General features: G+C 39.2%; 1 protein-coding gene across 6 annotated transcripts in view; it reads right to left on the bottom strand.

Annotated features, from left to right (window-relative positions):
• Positions 1–130: 130 nt before the first annotated feature.
• The window catches only part of zdhhc9 (zinc finger DHHC-type palmitoyltransferase 9), a 36,377-nt gene continuing 21,916 nt past the window's right edge, over positions 131–14,591 (bottom strand). For 2 of the 6 annotated variants that reach the window (XM_055016360.1, XM_023290615.3), the window contains 3 exons: positions 10,728–10,831; positions 10,398–10,500; positions 4,283–7,994 (listed from right to left, as the gene is read on the bottom strand). In XM_055016360.1, the coding sequence (XP_054872335.1) occupies positions 7,791–7,994; positions 10,398–10,500; positions 10,728–10,831 (411 nt within the window). In that variant the 3' untranslated portion in view covers positions 4,283–7,790. Of the gene's footprint in view, positions 2,240–4,282; positions 7,995–10,397; positions 10,501–10,727; positions 10,832–14,591 lie in introns of those variants that run through there. The other 4 variants (XR_008603676.1, XR_008603675.1, XM_055016362.1 and 1 more) reach the window with 4 other exon arrangements.

Genomic DNA, 14,591 nt, shown 5'->3' on the forward strand with positions numbered 1-14,591 from the left:
TAGCTGTTGGAGTTCTTCCTGTCAGGCTCGTGGTAGAACAGCTCTGGAGTATCTTGTACTTGTCTTATCTGGAACAATCTAACAGCCTAAACTGTTAACAGTGGTGTAAAGGAGCAAACACGGGCACAGATTAGGACTCAAACTAGATTTATTTCAGAAAACAAATCAACTTAGAGGCATTTGTTCACACGTGGCTGAATAGGAGGCCGTCCAATCAGATTTGAGGTCTTCACTCTGTAGGTTGTTTGTTGGGTGAGACTCTTGGACCTCCATCAGCTGACGTGGATGTTTGATGGTCTTCCTCTCTAGTGCCAGATGATTCATCCATGAATTCAGCAGCTACAGACTGAAATGAAGCTCATGCTGCCGTTATTGAATTCCTGTTCCAGATCAAATGTTCAGAGCTCACCTTGAATGCAGCCGTCTGCTGATAGTTTTTCTCATTGTAGTCTTCAGTAAAGTCTTTTTCCTCATGTCAGGATGTGGTGAGACTCTTTCTCAGTCTCTGCAGACGTCCCTCATTGTGCATCTCCAGAGAAGAAACAGAAAAACTGGTCACTGCTTCAGCATCACAAACGCTCTCCAGCATTGAGAGTGTTTTAGGAATTCATTCATTGTGTTGTGAACTTTGAAGGAGCAGAAACTTTACAGCTGCCAAAGATATGAGCTCCAATTCTGGATGTTTTAGGAAATCAAGTTCATCAAATGAACACTTGATTTTTGCTGATAACTCTCATTAAATTACTGAAGAAATCTAAGATAAAAACCTGTAAACTCTCAGGCAGCTTTTGTTAAAGTTTGTCTATAATTCTATCATCATGTTCTGGAACCAGGACTCTGCAGAAGTTCCTTCAATCAGATACTTGTGTGTTTCTATTTAAGGCCTCAGGTTTGAACGTACAGCAGAGGATTAGAAAGGAGTGATTTTAATATTTAAATCAGTCCAGTAAATGTTTGGAGTGAAAATTATTAAAATTTTGATTTAGATAGATTTGTGTCAAATAATATTGTAGAGTCTCACTTAAATATATCCAAATGAGTTCAGTGTATTTACATTTTATAGAATATTTGATTTCTTAATCTCAATACTGTAGGGTCTGACCCTAAATATTATAATAATGATGTCAATTTAAATAATATTTTAGTGCAGAGTCATAAACTTTAATCAGCTAAACTTACATAATAAATATCACTGTACAATCTTAACCTGAACATTCATATTATTGAGGTAAATTTACATAAATCATGATATTCTATGGTCTTAACTGGAATATTTCTAACATTAATCTTTTTGTATTGTGCTGATAAACAACAATAACCCGACTTTCAGATAATATTTGTTGTCTGTGATTGTGAGACTAAATTCCTCCACATTCTGGAACTGGACTGCATTTCCCAAAATGGAAACATGGACAGAATTTAACACTCATGTATCCATGGCAACGCTAACGTTTCTGCTTCTTACCAAAGTTCACAACACAAGTAAAGATTTTAATGTAAAACTTCAGGGATGACTGCTAACCATAAGTATTCTGATCAATACTTCATGATCAATATCAGGACAGATGTTACAACTCCAGCTGTTGCATTAGACTGCAGTTATTCACAGAGAAATTAAAACATCACATTCCTCATAAAAACTAGATGGGACTTTTATTAAATAAAGTGTTGGTGAATAAACAGTGTAAAAAGTGCAAAGCAGCTCCATTAAATCAGGAGATGTGAGACTTCCACAGCATGGATCACCATCTGCTGTGTTGATTCATAGCTGAATGTCAGAATGAACTGAGATAGAAAAGCTGCTTTGAGCTGCAACATTACGGTCTGACAATCCAACACCATCACAGTTTTCATCTGGTTGTTTTGCTTCAACATGCTGTGAAGTTCAGTTTTTACCTGAATCAATACAGAGATTCTATTTCCAACAATGACTGGAATAAAAATTAGAACGTTATGAGGTTATTAATGCAACTAAATCCTTTCAGATGGAAGGATTTACTTCTAAGTTCTAATTCAAGTTTCAGTTGGAGCACATTGCATTCACAAAGAAAAACAGCGATACCTTCATAGCAACATTTAATAAACCAAAAGCTTCCCTGTTGGCTCATTGGTGGAGTTTGTTACTGAGCATCTGAACCTTAAATCCAGTGAGACGACCATCTTCAGTCGAGGCCAGTCAGAGAACTTCAAGACCTTCCATCAGCTGGACAATGATGTGGCATCATCTCCCTCTGAACATCTGGATGACAGGAGAAAAGACAGAAATCAAACACAGATCACAGAAATAAATTTTCATCATTTTATAAAAGTAGCATGAACTTTATTAAAACTTGACAATATCAGTAATGAAACTAAATGTTTTTATCTTGTGTTGAAGCTAAATTTAAAGTCAATTTTAATGACAGTTTATCCTGAGAGGAGTGAGAATGGAGCTTTTCTTTCCTTTTTAGAATATTCCCTCAAAATATTCTGTTTATTATTGGCTTTAGAAGCATTTTTCTTTACTTATTTATTTTTAGATACCTCAGACTGATGCACTTTGCTGGTTTGCAGATAATTCCATGTACCATGACAATAAAGATCTTCTATTATAACATATTTTGCTAAAACAAGAACTGCAAACCTTCTCAACCATGTCTCAGGCTGCAAAATTACAAATGCGACCAAGAATTATCTGATGTAGTTATTATTATAATCTTTACTGAACCAGCCCTGGAAATAATAAAAATCTGTATATGGATATGATTTTCTCTACTACTTCTACTGATATACTCTCAAACGTTCAACCTCACAGCCTCAAATATCTGTTTAGGAAGTGTTGTTTCTAAATTCTACTGAAAGCATTGACAGACATTCTCTTACAAGGTTGTGTAAAAAGCAGCCTGTCCTCTGAGCTACTGAGAAATCTTCCTGAACAAAGTTTCTACGTGTAAATTGGCTCAACAAAAACTAAAGCCTCAGTCAGAGATAACAGGTATTGCAAATTATAAAGAACTTTCTTTGTTAAAAGGGGAGTTTAACTCGTCAGGTGACTGAAAATGAACGGCTTGTGCAGTTCTAGATCCAAAAGTAGGATGTTTCAACTCATGTTTTACTACAAATACATGCAATAATAAATAAATACAATGGCTGGTTGTTAGTTTATTCACTATTAATGTCACTTTATATACTGGATTGAACTTGAGCAGTGGAAGAGAGAAGGAATTTAATGAAATTATGGAGATTCAGAGAGGTAATGTTGCGCAATGTTCAGTTAAGCGCGGTTTAATTCAAACCAGCTGAATGTTAAACTTCAGTGCAGCTGAACGGGTTTCAGTTAACCTGAAAGTAAAATAACTTTTTTAAAAGCTAAAATACACAGTAGAGAAATACAGGTTGAGAAGGTCATTCTAATAATGAGGACAGCTGCAGCAGCAACTAACACAGGTGTTCAGCGGTAAGTTAGCCACCTGTGTTAATTAGCCCGCTAGCTAACTTAGCCGCTTAGCTAGCTAACGTGTCCGGACCAACTGCTCAAACACGACAAAACACAACTCTTCACAAGTCGCTGACTTAACGTACAACAAGACAACGCTACTGGTTAGAAGTATTTATCTTCTTACCGTGTTTTACTCCAGAAACAAGGTCAACAGCAGCCAGAGATGCTGCCAGACGTGCCGACCATAGACAAATACAGACTAGATACGCTAGCGCGCTGTCTTCTATATTATCTATGGTCTGACCAATCACTGCTCTCTGGCTCCGCCCTCTGAGAATCTTGTTGTCGTTTGGCTTCACACTTGCTGATGACCACTTCCGGTCTCAGAAAATGAAAAAACGGACCTTTTTTCGTTTCTGTCTCTTACTGATTTTATTTTTTGTTATTCTAAATATAAAATGAAAATCAAAGCATTTTTAAAATTTCGTATATCCCTTTTTGATCATGAAAAGGAAAAACGCCTTGTATTTCAATTTTAATTTTTGTATTTTAAAACGAAGGTCAAATAACCACTTGTTTTTTGTTTTTCAATACCCGTTTCAGAACGGAATATCCAATTGCCAGATAAATACACAGACCCAATAGACTGGCGTTGTCTCAATGCTAGAACAGCTATCTATAAAATCTAATTAAAAAATTAACACAATCCTAAGTTTAGGCACAGCAAAAAAAAAAAAAGACAAAATACCTGATGCGGTTTATAATTATGCAGGGAAACAAATATTGTGATGATAACACCTGATCAGCCACCTCTGTCTTTTACCTCCAACTATCAGTCAAAGAAAGCTTCTTTTAAAAGACAACTTATAATAAGACATTATTTATTTACCAGACACATTGATCATGTAAAAAGGAGTGAAGTTAATTGAATGAAATACATATAATCACAGTGTTGATACTAAACAAAGTGAACATAAATAAGCGTTCTATCAATGGTATAGTACTGTATTTGTATACATAATGCAATGTAATAGATTGATCAGAGCATTCAGATCTGACCTTGGTTTTAACACAGGAATCATAAATACAAGAGCTCAGCTTGGTCGCCAACCTTCAGCTAAAAATTAAACTTCATCTGTCCTTTTTAAAATCCACTTTGAAACACAAACGTCCCTTTTTCTTGAGGATCAACGACATACATTCTTGCTTCTCGGTGACGATGACGACGCAAAGCATCAAACACACCAAACCGTCTTCAAATACTTTCCACAATGGAAGCCCACTATGTCCTGGGTTTAGTACTTCCAACGAGAATTTTAACATTTTTTTTGGAGAGTTTTCCAAACAAATATTCAGTAATAACACAGAAACAATACTGCCACACGCTTTACAGCTTCTTCCAACAGAGATGTGTCAGTTATCTCTCGACAAGTGAACACAGATAAAGGATTCATCTAGATTTGAAACAATTAGTTGACTAATATATTAACAGAAATGATTGGCAACTAATTTACTGATCAGTTGTTTGGAATCAGCTATTTCCAGCTTTTCAAATGTAAACATGTGCAGAATTTCTGGAGGTAAGGTACATTTTTTCTTCAGTACATTAACTTTTCAGTATATTCTGACCAAACAAATCTTCCAGAGACAAATTAATGATGAAAATTTTCTCGGGCTGAGGATGTCTGATATCAGTTTTGAGTTTCAAGCTGCTCCATAAAAATCATGGTACAGCTAAAGTCCAGGGTCCTAAAATGTATTTTCTACTCTTGATTGTGACATATTTTTAGGACTATTCTGAGTCTTGTAACACGTAATCTTGGGCATATTTCAGAGTCTGAAGCAATGCTAGGATTTCTACACAAGTATATTTCACAAACACTAACTCTGTCTTGCACACAACACAGTCACTAGCACAAACTCTCTCTATCAGCTAACGTCATTTAAATACTTAGGATTAGCTCGACTTGCTCTCGTTTCTCTTTGTGTGGACGCCTCCCTTCCTCAGGCGATCTCTGTTACAAAACAAAATAACTTCTTGAGCCACATTAAAGACGTGTGAAAAGAAAAGGACTGAACGTCTTTCTTTATGCTCTGCGATAATGAGCCTGCCACGGTCGGCTGTGGTGGAAGCCGCCTCAGCCGTGGGCGGACTGTCACAGCAAAGAGACGAATAAAAGAAGGAGGAGAGCTGAATATGAGAGTGTTTTCTATAGAGGCAGAAGACTGCAGGAAGAGAGAGGACTCTGAGGAAGATCAGGAGGAGACGCTCAAGCTCACAGGCTGAATAATTAACTCTGGCTGCACATGACACTCGCTTCCGTCTTTCATCCTCGCTCAGCGGCTGAGACATTTTCAGCACATCTACACCTGCCGAGACAATGTACAATTAAAGAATGGCTTTGCTTCGTTTTTTGCTTCACAAGGTTTATTTCAGTGGTTCCGAACCTTTAAGACATGTGACCCCTTAAAACGCAGCAGCGTCTGCTCACCACAGGTTTCTACCAAAGAGTGATTATTCCTTCTCAGATTAGATTTCTGGCTTCTTGAGGAAACTTCACAGTTTTTTCTTAAGGAAAAAAGCACAAATGTGTAGCAGAAATGTGCTTCTTCTACTTCCCTCTCTAGTTTTAAAGAAATACTTGGAGTTACGATTGTTTGGTTTCCTGCTGAGAGTTTGATGAGAAGATCACTACGACTCTACTGATTGTTAGATAAATACTAGAAGATCGTGGATCTTTGCTGAGGCCAGTAGTCTCCTAACTTAAATCAGATCCACATCAAAATTTAATGGTTTCCACCTCTGAATAAAGTTTTATGAAAATCTGCTTTGTAGATTCTGCATAATTTGCAAACCAACAGATAAACACCTGTTCATGAAAACATGAGGCTACAGCTAGCAGCTCTTTAGCTTAGCTTCACTGTGAAGCGGGGAAAAATGTTTTGAGAAATCTGCTCATACATCAAGCAGCACTTGCAAAGCTCACAAATGAGGCAATCTCTTGATTGTTTAAGTTTAACAATATTTTTTGGGAAGTTCTAGAGGTTGGCGGTAGGCAGATTGTTGCCTTTGGAGTGAACCAGGCTAGCTGCTTCCCTCCGTTTCTAGCCTATATGCTAAGCTAAGTAGTGCTTCACATTTAATGGACAGACCAGAGAGTGGTATTAACCTTCTCATCCAACTCTGAACAAGAAAGAAAACCAATGTTTCCAGAAATATCAATCTATCCCTTCAATCATCTTAAGATTCATCGGATTTATCTTGTAACCATCTGGTTGGGAACTACTTGAAGAATTCACATATAAACATCACTTCTCATTTAACACTATCCTAACGGTTTGAAGGGCTTCTCTGTTATTGGACCTCAGTTGCTGTAGATGGTGCAACTGTTACGATAAGGCACTGTTACTACGAGTGTCTACGCTCATCAGGCCTTTTCTCACACACGCTGAGGCCAAACGTCACCTGGATACAAGACTTTAACTGTGCGGAAAGCAATTTCGTCTGTTTCAAAACGCCAACGTCACACTACACCCTTGATTATATAAAAATGGAAGGACAGGTGTTGGTCTGGATGAGATCACTTTTTAAAAAGACGATGCACATAAGTGACAACAGTACTGAATGCAGCAGTATCAGAATACAAGGTAGACTTTGCCTGGAAGGAGCCTTTAGGATTTCTCAGCTAAGGATTTGCATGTCCTCCTCCTGCCTGGACATCATGTGTACTCACAGATTACAGGTGAAACCCTTTTCATCCACACTGTTCACAAAGTTGCTTGTCCAGTCTTCTCGTGGTTTGCATAGGGCATGTAATGTATGCACAACAGAAAAGGACTGTAAGTATGAAGTTTTACACATGTCCAGAAGTGACGTCTTCTGTCGTAGCCAGACACTTGCAAGGAGTATATTTGAACTGGCCTCTCACACAATAAATGTCATTATGCAATTTTAAATAAAGAACAAATGTAGTATTGACAATCAGAGCAAGCCCACCGGTGACGAACTTGTGGGGATGCCGAACACTCGGAGAGTATGTTTTTCTGCGGGTCTCCCAGCAGCTTCTCCCCTGCGTGTCTTTTCCATGCAGTGTTCAGGAGACGGGAAGCTGCTGACTTTCCATTTAATCACCCCTCCTCCTCCTGCAGGACTTTAAGTGTCAATCACACAGCTCTGCAGCTACCGGCGAGGAGAGGAGGGAAGAGGAGGAGCTGCAGCAGAAACTCCTCTCTTCAGGGGGAATGAGGGGCGGGAGTCGGAGAATAACTGAGTCACCCGCGCAGTAATCAGACATTGATTATTAATGTTTCAGTTCATGACCAGGCAGGATGCTGGAGGAGCAGCTCTGACGGGAGCCGCCCCCTAATGCAGCTAATGGGTCTTGTCCTTGGCGATGGATGTCTCTGCATCGGTCTCGGGTGAAGCCAGGGGCGGGAGCTTCAAAGCCGGCGGGAGCTCCTCTTTGGGGGAGGGACTCTTCTCTGCTGAGGCAGCGATGCTCGGCTTGGCGTCGTCAGGTGTGTGCTCGTTGGGGATGAGTGGAGCTGTGGTTTTCTGTAGGCAGAGGACAGCATGCTGAAAAGACGCAGAAGCAGTAAGAGCCACTGACGACAAACCGGCAGGAATCAGAAGCTTCACGTAAACAAATGCACTTAACAATCATTTGTTTCTGACTGGTTCCAGACCGCAGAATCATTCCCTGCGTCTCAGAGATTCAAATACTGCAGTTACAATAAATCAAGTGGAACAAAATCCAGTCCAGTTCTGACGGCTAATTTATGACGAGCTGTGACAAGCTGAACTGTGCTGCTGTCACAGATATCAGACTGGGCAAAGCTGATTAAACAAGGGAGACTTAAAGAGCCACTGCATGAAGATGAAATAATGAATAAAATAAAAATGAAGCAGCAACGGTGGAGAGACTCCCAACCGATGGAGTGGCTCAATCAATAGACTGTGAACTGCCACTCAGTTTTAAATGGAACGAGCCAAAAATCACACTCAGCATAGTGATGACAAGGTGCTACAAGGTCACAGTTTAAAAAGATTTTACAGAAAACCCTGAAAGTCCTCACTACATCTCTCTTCTCTCTGAGTCTTCACAACTAAATAAGCAACAATCAAAATATAAGAAAACTAACTATTAGGAATTGAACACTCAAAAACTGCTTAACCTGGGCTGTGATGATGTTTTGATTAGCTTTGATTGACTGATTGCATCGTTAATGAATGCTGATTGATGAACAAACTGTGTCATCAACGATCTCCGACTGAGCCCCTCCTTTTTTTTTCAAAACCAGTAAGAAGGACACATAGAAGAAAAGGATTGCTGGAATCTTTCATGTGAAAGTACAACAACAAAAAATGTGATACCTTTAAGGTCTTGAAGTAAAAAGTTACTTCTAATAATTACCGAATCTTGTGTTGTTAATTTCAAGCAGAATCTTCAAACTCAATAGATTTAGTAGTGCCTTTTTCAAAATGCTAAAGTTGAAAAACAATATCAGTGAAAAGTCTCCTGCTCCTCATTCTGATTATTTTTCTTTCGCCACTAAAAACAGCTCTAAAAAAATATGTTTTTCATGTCCACTTTGTGATGCTCTAAGAAGATCAACAATTTCGACTCATTTATGCGCATGATTTCAAATGCAGTGAATTTCACTAGTTTAGAATTAAGAAGAAAAAGAAGAAACTATTTTACCTCCACCTCTGGATACAGCAACAGTGGGTGGATTTTTGCCATCAAATAATGTCAAACTTTTAGAGAGCCCATATTACGCCTTCTGGATTTTTTCCCCCCTGTTCTATGTGCTATACAGTGGCTTTTATTCATGTAAAAGGTCTGAAAACCTCCAAAGCCCAAAGTCCCTGCCAAACAGAGAAAACACTGCTCCTTTCCTGCCTGAAACACCTTGTTTAAAATGCAGGGATTATTTACATCACCATGTACCACATTTGCATATCACCTGCCTACGGGCTTCTTTGGTACTTGGTTTGACCTTCAAACAAAGAATGTTTTGGTTATTATTTCCTCATTAGAGGTGCTTCTGCTACAGCTAGAAGCAGAGATCTGGGATTTGGGGGTATGTAACCAAGGCTACCTCTCTTTTGTCGGACCAGCTAACCAATCAATCAGCAGACTGTCCCTTTTTGGGAGGGGGAGCAAAGTACAGTATGAAAAAATTAAACGTTTTTGAATATTATCCCTTGTAATCAGAAAACCAGCAGGGAGGTTTGAAATGCATGTTATCTTTAAAAGAAAAACTGCCAAAATGACATTACTTTTCAAGCCACAAAACAAACAAACCACAAAAATGGATGGATTTTAAACTTTCCATCAATATTTGAACTAGTGGGGAAACATAACCGAACCTAAGCTTAGAATTATGACATAAAAATTTGTTTATTCTTTGCTTTTTTATGATTTATGGCACAAAAAGCAAATCAGTTCTCTCTGTTTGTAGTCATGGTTGTACAGAAAATGTCACAGGAGCACAAAAAACTAAAAAAAACTGCTTAGATGTTTCAGAGGGTTAAAGTGTGCAAACATATTGTAATAGACCTCAAAAATAAAATCATAAATCCGCAAATATGCATAATATGGGCTCTTTAAGATTCCTATTATTGCTATGGAAATCTTAATAATATGATACACTGTTAATTGTTAGCAGCGCTGAGGATGAAGATTGTACTGATAAAAATGTGCAAATATTTCTTTGGCTCTGAGCACTAATGGTTAATGATGGAGATGCAAATACTTCCTAGCAAAGCAATCTAATTTAGTTCAGGATACAAGCAACTGGAGACGCTCAAAATGGCTCTTCTTTCACACAAACAGTCTTTCTTTTCTCCAGCACTCTATACAGCTGATCACAACTCAGTTTTACGTCTGCTCTGTATTCATTATTCTGTGCTCTGCAGCCTTGATCCACTTTACAGTCAGCGTGTGAATGAGGAGGACGCTGTGTTTGCGCTCACCGTGGTTTGTGGCGTTGCATTGCTGGAGGAGGAGGAGGAGGGAGCAGCACAGGTGGCAGAAACAAGCGAATCGTCCTGCATCAGTCCTCTTCTGTCCAAGACGCTGGAGGGGGAGACGAGGCAATCAGTCACTAACTGCCATCCTGCTCGTTACTCACCAGAACGTGGCAAATCTAAACGTCTAATCCGTCAAAGACACTAACACAGAACTCACTGACGACAGCGGGAAGAATGAACAAGACATAAAACTTAACACAAAAAAAGAAGACAGAAAAGATTGAACACTAATCGATTAACCGGCCTGCATGCTACACAGCAGAGCTACTTTACCTCGGGTACGTCGGCCCGCACAGGACCTCACAGCAGTTTTTGATGATGTTCTTGTGGCTGTAAGGGTTCTGGACTCTGTTCTTTCCTGACCAGGATCCTTTAATCTGGGCAAAACAAAATAAATCACAACAACCATCAAGGAGCAGCAAACCTCCCCAAAAAACACACCCTGACTTGCCTACAATGTCGCTCTTTCATGAAGATTTTCCTTCAGCTTATACCTTATTCAAAAGCAGAGTTCCATTTTTAGATGTTATCCCCGCAGGCTTGGGGTTGACCCACTAAAATCTATCTTGTCAGGATTTAATGATTCCTGGTTTAATGGGAACTCTGTGTGCCAACGGGTACGAATGGGCAGAGAAACCAGAGATTAAAGCCACTTTAATAATTCAGTGAAAATCTGCAAATTCATACAAAGGATTCCCCTCACAGTAGAGTCACTCTGTACTGTAGAAAAGGAGGAGACAGGAGGACAGTTTCAACCCTGAATATGTAGTTTCACTTGTTTGTTTCCTTTTAAGAAGATTTACGGGTGGAAAAAAATCCCCTTATTCCTCACTGAGTTTTTAATATATACTGTATAATTCTTACAGCTGCATAATTACTGTACATCAAGTGCAAATATGCCATGTCCTGTGCATCAATTTAGACACATTTCTTCAAAATTCAGCTTTAAATATTTGGTATCTTTGGAAACATAAAGATAAGTTGATGCGTATGTCTGTGTCACATGTTTCTGTCACACCCAAAATGTAAATTCATAAAAAATATATTTAAAAAAAATATTTGTAGAGAATCATCCCAATGAAACAAACAACCTCATCCATTTAGAGAGGCATAAAAACACAACTTAGCTCTGCTATGTGGCAGGAGGAGTTTGGATTGCTGCTGTTCTTGGTTTATTGAATGACAATGCTGATGCTGGTGTTACCTTTGGTTGGTTTTAGTAGGATACTTTCATGTGTGTTCATACGTGTTTTTATGATGAGATTTGGGAACCTTCAGTTCAGCAGAGAGCTTGTGTGCTTTGAAAACTGTTTTTGCTCATGTTTTTGTTCATGTTCCAAGATGGCACCGCAGATAGCAGCCTCTGCACTGCGCTGTTTATAGCAATGATCATTTTTGCATTACTGTGTATATATATATATATATATATATATATATATATTCCTTTCTAGCTGTAAATATCTGTTTATATTGAGTTATATTTAATTTTATTACTACTATTTTTCCCCTCCCTGTTCCTCTTTCTATAGTTTCTTTATTTTTTATGATTCTCTTCCATATTCCTAGGGTGAAACCAGCAGCCGAAACCAAATTCCTTGTATGTTGTGTACGTTAATTAAAGCTGATTCTGATTCTACTTCAGGTTTAGCTCTAAGGCTGCATACAGGTTGAGATGGATGCATGGCCTGTCTGCAGCAAGAAAGACATATCTGCAGACATTTCACCTCCTCTGTGTATATTTTTAGGATTAAAAATGATTTACAGTTAAGACTGGAATGCTATAGTGGCTGAATGGCTACAGGCCACATGAGTGCACCGTCCCTGGTTCGATTCCAGTTAAGAGCCTCAGGTGGATGTCAGTCCTCGCTCTTTGGCGCCATTCTTTCTGTCTGCTTCTTCACTCTCAGCCATCAAATATGCCAACAAATATATATATACATTATCCTACAAGATATTAGAATACAAAGGCAGCACAGAGCTCTGTGTAAGGACCCAAATACAACTTTATCATTTCTATCAAGCAAACTAAACATGATTTCAAGGTCCCCTATGGTCACAGTCCTGTTTGTTATAACTTAATGGGTCACCGTATAATTCCTCTGATCCCCAAAACCCACTGAAAACAACAAAAAAAGTATTGGCAAAATTACATTTATCAGAGCCAGAAAATATAAAAACAAAATTGTCAGATTTTCAACTTTCCGACAGTCCATCTGTGACGTGCCGTTCCACTGGGAAACCTAACCACATCTCAGCTAAAATGCATATATGTCATCAAAATCACTTCATTCTACGTGTCCAAATGAAAAACATATGTAGTCAGTTTGCAGTAACCAATTTCTGCAAAAATTCTAAAATTTTGTGCTCCACTGTGGAACCAAGAAGCCCCGTAGTAACTCAGCTGCAACAGTCACACAGCAAATACTCAGAGAATATTCAGGTGAACTGCAGGTTGTGTTTACGCAGTGCAGATAGGAGTAAAATATGTACAGTATGTAGAGTCAGCTTTTGTTCCAGTATTTACCCGGGGGCAGTTGGAAAAATGTTGTACATGATGTTTTGAGGTTTTTAATTTTTTTGCAAAATGGATAATCAAAGCAATTTAACTTGATTTTTTTTTATGATTTATGGTTTAACTGTGTCATCCTGCACAAAACACATCAAAGTTCTCTCTACTTCGCACCATGGTTTGGCTGTTTCCATAGAGGTGCAGGAGTTTATGTTGCAGTAAAAGATGAGCCAATGGTGAGTAAAAATGTGAAAAGAATGACTCCTGTCTACTTTCACAGCAAAGTTTGCACTCAGTGACCCTCCTTCAAGACAGGAAAAAAAACTTTATTTTAGGTGTTTTAGATGTAGGTCAACAGCCCGGACACATGGCGCCTCACTACTGCATACCTCCGAGTGTCTGCATGTGTTAGTAAATGTGTGTGCGATGCAGTTGACAGAGCATGTGTCACCCTATGGGAGACCGGAGCAGCTATAACACTCAAGGTGCCTTCCACTGTTCGCCCTTATTCCACCGTTTCCATCTTCCTCTCTCCTCCACCTCCCCCTCTTCTCTCTGCCACAGCAGTATTTCTGGCGGCCTGCCAAGCCCCTGCAGGTATCGATGCATCTATTATTAGGCCAATCACAGATATTGAGGCGGCCGGGCTGACAGCCATTGTTTCAACTCCTGGAGCAAACATTACGCTGTAGGTGCACATTGCAGAGCTTCATTACTGATGAAATGAAAAAAATGAGGCCAGCCATCCCACAGGAAAGAAAAAGGGGAATTATAAATTAATCATTACAACAAAGTATGAGTGCACTCTCTTGCTTTCAGCCATCAAGAACCTCCCACCTCCACCATCGCTGCTGCTGCTGCTGCTGCTGCTGCTGCTGCTGCTGCTGCTTCTCATCAGAACCTCTGCAGTCAGATCTGGACTAACAAAGCCTCCAATAAAGTATGCACGCCATTAACGCCAGTATATACATACAAAGACAGCAGAAATTACTCCCTGTGTGCATTCATCCTCCTGCGTCCCCACCACTTATCACCTGCTTTACATTGGGTTGACTCTGAGTGTACGTCTGTTTCGGTGCGTGGTGACCGAATAATGACTCACTGCTCGAGCAATCAATACTTTTCTCCTCATTTAGCCTCAGAAGCTTCTTCTAAATGTAGCCGGCAACTCAAGAGACAGAAACCAGCAGGTCCGTTTTGTTCTTATTTCAGCTCAGTTCTATCGCCACTTTTATGAAGAATAGCAGCTATTCATATGTATTTTTAGACCATTAAATGACATCAGTTTGAGCAGAATAAAACTGCTCCTGCTGCAGATTGTTGGTGTTGGTGTGGCTGAACTTCATAAAAAAAAATAGGCAGAGAGACTGGAGAGTTTTGCTTCCTGTAAGGGCTGATAGAGAAAAAATGTAGCATACAGTCTGTGTTTGTTGTTCTAGCTTGAGGTCTCCAGTTTCTTTTTATTGAAGTTCACAACTCTTTGCGTATTTGCTTTCCTTTGGTTTACAATATAATAACCTTGTTTAACGAGCTACAGTTTACCAGCCCTCTGTCCTTCAGTGCTGAATGAGGCGGTGCCGTTGTCAAGGAAACGGCTCTCTGGTCTTAGAAATTGTAGTGTTTACTCC

This window comes from Amphiprion ocellaris, chromosome 13 (assembly GCF_022539595.1).
Source record: "Amphiprion ocellaris isolate individual 3 ecotype Okinawa chromosome 13, ASM2253959v1, whole genome shotgun sequence".
Taxonomy (NCBI): Eukaryota; Metazoa; Chordata; class Actinopteri; family Pomacentridae; genus Amphiprion; species Amphiprion ocellaris.